At 42.6% G+C, this 7,803-nt stretch overlaps 1 protein-coding gene across 1 annotated transcript; it reads right to left on the reverse strand.

Moving 5' to 3' along the window:
- Positions 1-1,456: 1,456 nt before the first annotated feature.
- Positions 1,457-7,106, reverse strand: LOC309705864 (trypsin-like). Its single transcript, XM_082531914.1, has 6 exons — positions 7,001-7,106; positions 4,205-4,225; positions 3,818-3,980; positions 3,372-3,640; positions 2,356-2,498; positions 1,457-2,269 (listed from the first exon to the last, which is right to left on the reverse strand). Exons 1-6 carry the CDS (start codon positions 7,053-7,055, stop codon positions 2,048-2,050), a joined length of 873 nt encoding a protein of 290 aa, XP_082388040.1. The 5' UTR covers positions 7,056-7,106; the 3' UTR covers positions 1,457-2,047.
- Between the last annotated feature and the right edge of the window lie 697 nt (positions 7,107-7,803).

Raw genomic sequence — 7,803 nt, forward strand, 5'->3', positions numbered from 1 at the left:
CTTTTGGGCTGCATTTTGTTATAGAGAGATATGTTTTTTTTTATCTTTGCGAGAGCCTTCTGTCACAGAGCACTTCTGACACTTGTCTCGACTCTCAATTTAAAACATTTAAAACTACAGGCTGAAGTCTTTCAGGTGTGTAAAACAGGCAGGTGTCACAATTCCTCTGATGGTGTAAAATTAACGAAAGGTCTGTGGCTGCTCCACACCGCTCCAGAGAATCATCCACTGGTGCTCCGTACTCCTCCAGCTGCTCATCACCGATGCGTCCAACCATGTAGTCAGAGTTTAAGCTGCATCTCTGCGGTTCATAAAAGAAGCCGGCACGGCGACACCGAGATCCAAAACTACGCTTCTCTTACAGTCGTGACACACCGAGGCTGCAGCTGTCAGCAGCTGTTTGTTGGTCAGTCACTGCTCTTAGTTTATCCACAGGAAACGAGTTTATGTTTGAAGGTCTCACTCTGCACATGCAGGTATCTGCCAGGAGGGGGTGCTAAAAGATCTGCTTTCACACTGCACACAGTGTGTGTCATTTCCCTGAGGTCCACAGGACAAGCACTTTCAGCTTTTTAATTTCCCCAACATTTAGTAACATTTTGACAATAATCAAATAAAGTGTTATAACAAGCACAAAATCAGACCTGCTCTTTATTTCTTTATGTTAGGTGTCGTGATGATGTTGTGATAAGTGTAATTTGAATCTTCTTTCTCTTCTCTCCTTTGGTCACCTGCTGCTTTTGAGACTGTATGCTTCTGAGTTTTATTTATTTACTATAAATAATAAATAATGTTCAGCTGTAATGATGTAATACGTTAGCACTGCTGCCTGGGTTTGAATCCCCCATCTGGCTGGAGCCTTTCTCTATAAACCTCCATGACATTTACACCAGGATAAAGAAACAATAATATTATGAAGTGGTTACTGAAATCACGATAATGACAAGAAGAATCAGAGAAAGAGCTTGCATCCATGAGCTAATGAGAACATCGTCGTAACCAGGCGAGCAACACGGCGAGCGCTTGGTGTGTGTGCTGCTGACAAAGACAGTTCAGTTCAAACTCCAGCTCTCATTTCAAATCCACAAACATGTTAAATGATTCTACTTTTTTCATCTCAACAAAAGAAAGAAAAAACAACAAAAGGTTATTTGAATTTCTTTTATATTTCAAATCAGTCCAAGAGGGATGATCATTGCCGCTGTGTTCCCGAGATCCCCAAAATATATTTCTTTAACTCCAACTGATAAATATTAGAGGCGATTTTATGAAAGCAAATCGATTCAGTCCTGTGGGCACTGTGGTTGTGGTTGTTTTAGGGGTGGTGGTTGGCATTGGTGGCAGTCCTTTGCAGGTGACACTGAGGTCAGGGTTAGGGGTTTGTAGCTTAAACCTATTCGCTGGAACGTTGAAGACAATGTAATTACACAGCAAAGCAAGACACGAGTAGGCAAAGTTCTTCATGTTTCTCGTGCACGGGAGAGAACCGGACAAACGCCGTTCCTTCGCTTGACCCCAGTCGCTCTCGTCCGCTCCCCCGTAACACTGCTCTTTTATTGAGGTTACATGAATATACATAGGTGCATTAACATATGACGTCTACATACAAACAAAGAGTACCTTGCCTGTGTGTGTGTGTGTGTGCGTGTGTGTGTGTGTGTGTGTGTGTGTGTGTGTGTGTGTGCGTGTGTGTGACCCCATGAACGACTTCCCTAAACCTGCTGGTCTGGAAGTCCAGCAGTTCATCTAAACAAAAGGCACTTAGCCTAAAACAGACATAGATACGTTAATCCATAAAACAATAAGAGAAGGTACGAGCTCTCCCACGCTCCCAGAGTGCTCTGGAATACACACAAAGTTTGCAGACTATTAAGGATCAAACCTCTACCAATCTACAACTAATTATAAAACTCTAAGCATATATAAGTAGATATTTCTAAGCACAAATGATAATCAACAATACAAAACCTGACACGTTTTGTGTGTGCGTGTGGGGGGGTTAGCCTGGGGCACCAAGCAGGCTAGGACCGCCACTGGGTGGCAGTCCTCAGCAGGTGACACTGAGGTCACTGTTGGTCCCAGTGGACGTGAACGTCATGAAGCCCGGCTGGTTGGAGGAGATCTGGGTCCTGATCCAGGTCTGGTACTGGGATACTCTGGCGTAGACTCCTGGAAGATTCGGCCTGGCACAACCTTCCCCAAAACTGACGACTCCCGCCTGAATCCAGCGACCGCTCTGCTTGATCACCATTGGACCTCCTGAATCCCCCTTTGAGAGCAGAAACATTTACTGTTAGCTGAGGAGAAGAAACTGTAGAAGGTGAAAATGTGCCAAACACAGGTAACAACAATCACCTGACAGGAGTCCTTTCCTCCTGCACTTAACCCGGCACAGATCATGTTGCCAGTGATTGATCCCACTCCATTGTTACAGTTACACTGCCTGTTTCCCTCAACAGGAACCTCCACCTCCATCAGGTTGGGTGAAGGAGCGGACGCTAAGGCAAAAAAGTATAAAGCAGAAAAAGTAAAGTAGATGAAAGGTCTCCCTCATTTGATACCAGGATTATTGTGTGGCTGTAATTCCTTCCGTATCAAAAATATTTTTCTTGTCTAGTGATATTTTAACACTGGGGAATGACGCTTTGGCTGTGAAATGGAGAAACAACACCAGTATTCACATGGCGAGACAAAAATTGGAAAGATTCTAACGTAAAATTGGCCAAAAAATGAGGTGAGTGGGCAGGTTGGATGCACTCCTTTTGCAGGCCTGTTGACTGCAGTGGCTTGTTTTATCTCAAACAGCTAACAGATCAACTGCAGAGGAATGGCTTATTTGAAGGTCTCTATCACGGTTCTGGGTCATTTTGACGCAGCATTTTCAGTTTCTTGCATTTTGGTATTATTCTCTATGATTTATGTTCTGATTCTCTGGTTGTGCTGTTTTGATTGTTATTATTCTATGTTTCAGTTTAATTCTGGCTATGAGTTTAGTTCTTGTTCTTGTTCCCTCGTGTTTAGTGTAGGTGTCATGTCTGTGCCTATTGTGTGCTTCCTGTTTTACTTTGAAAATCTGTGTCTCATGTCAGTGTTTCCAATTTTGCTTCCCTTGTCTCGTTAGGTCTAATTCCTCCCAGCTGTGCTTCCCTCCTGTCTCCAATTCCCGGATTACTCGACTGGGTACTTAAGCTCTTTTAAAACATTTAAAAAAACAATGTGTTCCCAGTCATCAAACTCAGATTTAGAACATTTTAGCTTGCAGAAGAATTTTATTGCTTGAAGTATTTCTGAGCCATCTGAGAAAGCACACTTATTTCTTTCAGTGTGGAGATTTTTTACTCTAAAAGTAATCTGGTGTTTTTATGACCCACCTCCTTCTCTAGTACTTCCCCAGCCGGTGACCCAGCTGTTAACACCGCTGTAGAAGATGCTGTTTGAAGCTGCCAGGCAGACGGGAGAAATGTAGTTGTTGAAAGTCACCGGTGAGGAGAGCTGCAGGAGGCAGATGTCGTTGTCGTAGGTACCAGAGTTGTATTTTGGATGTTTGATGATCTTTGTTACAGTTCGAGATACTGCATTGGGATTGGATCCCTGTAGACTCTGAAGGCCCAGATTCACAGTCAGTCCTCTCAGGTTGGTGCTGAGATCATCAAGGAGCACAAAACAGCATGCAGTTATTACGATGGCTAAAAAGAAATGATATTATTGATTCCTACTCTGTTAAATATTTATCCTGTTACACCCTCACCCCCTGATTAAAACCTTTTATAATCTCTTTAAATCTTGTTTAGAGTGCAGCTTCAGCCTCATCACTCACGTTTGAAAGCAGTGAGCAGCAGTCAGCACCCACTGACTGTTAATGAGGGATCCTCCACAGAAGTGGGACCCAGATCTTTGCAGACTGACCTGCCAGGGCCAGCTGCCAGCACGGGCCGCCTGTCCTCCTACAATCCTGGTGTTGAGCTTTGGCTGACCACAAACTGAAGACCGACATTAAAACACAGAGTGAGCATTACTGTAGGAGCTGTAAACTCTCAGCACTACAAACTGCTGAGTGAGGACACAGTGATCCTGGACTAACAGCAGTAAAAAGTAATCTGATTTCAGGAGTTCACTGCGTTGCAAGTCTAGAGTCCAGTCAGAAACTAATATTCATCCTCATGATGTATTAAACATTACAAGTTAAAAGGAAACTTTATCTTACCATTCAGCTGTGACTCAGACTCTGAAAAACAGGAAAACATTTTGGTTAGTGTCACCTCAGCTATTTTGAGTCTTCAAACTGGACGTCTGGACTTTTGGTGCAATTCAAGCCTTTTGGAGCATTTTTAAAGACATCATCTGATCAATAACAGCGCTGCTGTGGTTTCAAGTCTTTGGTGTCTGGGAGTCCACGAACACATGATCTGCAGTTACATCATAAGTTTAAAGCTTATGGACGTGCTGCACATGATTACTACATGATTACAACGACCAAGAATTATTTTTAGGGGCTTGTTTATATTAAATAAAACATGATACAGAGCATCGCAGCACATTAAAAAGACAACAGCCTTAATTAACGCAGTGGACGATTGGACCCAAAAGTTGGGTTGATACGTCATCACTTATGTTACGATTCGATGTTGTCAGTGTTTTGTTTTAGGCGTGACTGTTATGGGTTTCCTGTTTTACTTTGAAGGTCTGTCTTATCTCAGTGTGTTCAGTTTAAGCTTCCTTGTCTCGTCAGTTCTGATTTGCCCCAGCTGTGTTTCCCTCCTGTTGTCCATTCCCTGATTGCTCGCTCTATGTATTTAAGCCCTGTGTTTCAGTTTGTCATGGTCGTGATCTCCCCCCGTGTTGTAAATAGTTTGTTGTATATAGATGTAAATAGTTGTCGATACTGTTTTTACTCGGTAGCTGTAGGGGTGAGAAGCCATTTTTCTTTGGGAACCTTTTCTCCTGTTTTTGGTTAGAGAGGCAGGTAAGACACCTGTAATATTTGTTTGGGGTTTTCTGTGAAGGTAAGCCAGCTGCATTTCATTTCTAGAGTTTTTGTTTGTTGTTTTGGCCATGCTCACCCTGATGCCTGCTACCTTTTGGGACTCAATAAACTGACTGGCTGTTGTGAAATCCGTGGTAGCTGTTTTTTGTTGGTTCGTCCTCCTTAAGAGCAGGGAGTGGGGGGGGGGGCATTTTTCCTTATTTTTGTTTTCCTTATGTCGCACGCCGGTTCCCTGGGCTGGGGTGTAACACTTAACAGATAACAATGAGGGTAACGAAAAGTCTAAATATGGCCACATCTGACTTTATGAGCTATAAGAAGAATTATTTCCTTGGTACTTAAACCGATTCTGAAGTACAATTTCACTAACTTAGAGGGTAACCGTGGCAGATCGCCTCAAAACAAATTTCCCACGCGTGGGACTAATAAAGGTTATCTTATCTGGAAACAAGTGTAATCTCCACATTTCAACTTTTTTTTCAAAATAGATTTTCTAATTTAATCTTGAAAATTCGACTTTATTCTTAAAATGATCAGTAATGTTTTTTCCTAATGTGGCCCTAATACTCTGTAATTAAGTTCTAACTACATAATTATATCTAATAAAGTGACTTCTTACATTCATGTATATTATATCCAATATAAGCATTAGAAATATCCTGTCTCAGAGTGATGCTGAAAAACTTTATGCATTTATTACTTCCAGGCTGGACGACTGTGATTCATTATTATCAGGAAGTCTTCAGTTAATCCAAAATGCTGCAGCCAGAGTCCTGACAGGGTCTAGAAGGAGAGAGATTTCTCCTGTATTGGCTTCCCTTCATTGGCTCCCTGTCATGGGCTGGGACCCAGCATTTTCTGTTCATTTTGCATCATTGGCATGTACTGTAGAAGACATGCTAAGTTCTTGTTGTCTCTACCATTAGTTCGGATTTCAGTTGCCTTGTATTTTGACATTCTTTTATGTTAAGTCATCCAGTCCAGTCTTTAGTCCTTGTCGATCTAGATCCTGTTGTGTCGTCACCCCTTATGTTCCAGTCTGCCTTGTTCATGTTGTCAAGTCAGTATTACGTCTGCCTCCGTCATGTTTCCTGTTTTATTTTGAAAGAGTCTGGTGTTCTTTGTTCATTGTATTTAGTTTCACTTCCCCTGATCGCCCCTCGTGTGTATTTAGTGTGTGTGTACGTTTCTGTCTTTGTCAGAACGTCTGTGTCACCATGTCATAGCACTCATGGTAGTCACAGTAAACATAGTTATCATAGTTATCGTGTTTAGTTTTCCCAGTGTAGGTTGCAGTTTAGTTTGTCACCCAGTTTGTATTGTATTCATATTTATCAGCCAAAATAAAATGGCTTGGCTTTGGTTTAACTCTCCGCTCCGTCTCCTTCTGTGTGCGCACCTGGGCCCTCGTTCTCGCACAGTCAGCTCCGCTGGCCGTGACACTCCCGCTTAAATCCAGAATTGAATTCAAAATCCTGCTCCTCACATACAAGGTCTTAAATAATCGGGCCCCATCTTATCTTAATAACCTTGTAGTACCATATCACGCCCTGAAATGTTGGTGATTTGATGATATATAAATAAAACTGAATTTTCTTATCACAACAAAAACAACAGCTGAATGTCATCTACGAAGGACGTGAGCCACATATTTGAACTGTAATATCTCTTCTTGAGTATTAAGACTTAATATGTTAACATTATAAAAACATTATAAGTCTCAAGTTCTTAATATGAATTGGAATAAAACACGGAATCAAAGCTAAAATAAAATAAAGCAGCTGTGACACAGACGCTGATTGATGGAGAGCAGTTCAGCCTCTCAGCTGCTTCCAAACCAAACAGATCGTCACATTAATCTGTGTTTTAGCTTTCATCACCAAGATAAAGATGAAGCTAAAGCACAACACCAGTCCTCCTTTTCCTGCAGTGCCACTTTACAGTGAAGCGCTGTGCTCCTGAGGGTTTTCACCCTCTGAGTCGTACCTGATGCAGGTGTGTGCAGAGAGCTCTTACCTTGGGTCAGGAGCATCAGCCCAGCAGCCAAACACATCACTTTGTAGAAAGCCATCGCTGTAAGATCCAAACCTCCAGACCTGCTGAGGCATAAATAACCTTCCTCTCTCCTCCTCCTCTCTGTCTGCATTAAGCACACCTCTCTCAGACACCTGTCTGACGACACACCCAACACCTCACTGCAGCTCACCTGATCCAGGAATTTCAGCTTCCAGGCAGCAATGTTGAACCTTTTTATTAATCCTTTCCAGCTCGATTTCTCTCCCAGTCAATCAGTACACGTCCTTTTCTCCTTCCTTGGTGTCCAGCCTCACATACGGTTCACTGTGAGCCTTTTCCTTTATCCTTGCCACCTCTCTCTTAGCAGCCAGCAGTCCGGTCTACTTCCTTCAGCTCCCTGACTCTCCCACTCTTCCTTTGAATGCTTTCCTGTACTTCCTCATCCTAACACCAAGTCCTCTTCAGTACACCAAACACCTTCTTGGATGTTTCCCTCAGCGCTTTCCCAGCTATCTGGCAACTTTTCCCTTCCAACCAGAACCTGAACTCTGTGCTACATTCTGCCTTCTTTAACTTCCACCATTTCATCTTCATCTCTGTCTTTCGCGTCCTCTTCTTGATTTTTATAGTCATCCTACAGAGTGCCATCAAAATCTCCCCTGAGGCCACCGTGCAGTCTTACATCTCAGATTGCAGGTTCTGCGTAAGACACAATTTAATTGTCCAGCAGAATTACTGGACTTGAAAACCTGATGCTGAACAAACTGAACTTCACAATTTAGCATTTCTTCTTGATATTTCAT

Source organism: Aulonocara stuartgranti, assembly GCF_965226115.1.
Source record: "Aulonocara stuartgranti genome assembly, chromosome: 4".
Lineage (NCBI taxonomy): Eukaryota > Metazoa > Chordata > Actinopteri > Cichliformes > Cichlidae > Aulonocara > Aulonocara stuartgranti.

Excerpts from the sequence above, each read along its gene's own strand:
- LOC309705864 (XM_082531914.1), bottom strand. The coding sequence starts at position 7,055 with ATGGCTTTCTACAAAGTGATGTGTTTGGCTGCTGGGCTGATGCTCCTG. Across the intron at positions 4,226-7,000 it reads GCTGATGCTCCTGACCCAAG|AGTCTGAGTCACAGCTGAAT; the intron begins GTAAGAGCTCTC and ends CCTGTTTTTCAG. Across the intron at positions 2,499-3,371 it reads GGGAAGTACTAGAGAAGGAG|CGTCCGCTCCTTCACCCAAC; the intron begins GTGGGTCATAAA and ends TTTTTGCCTTAG.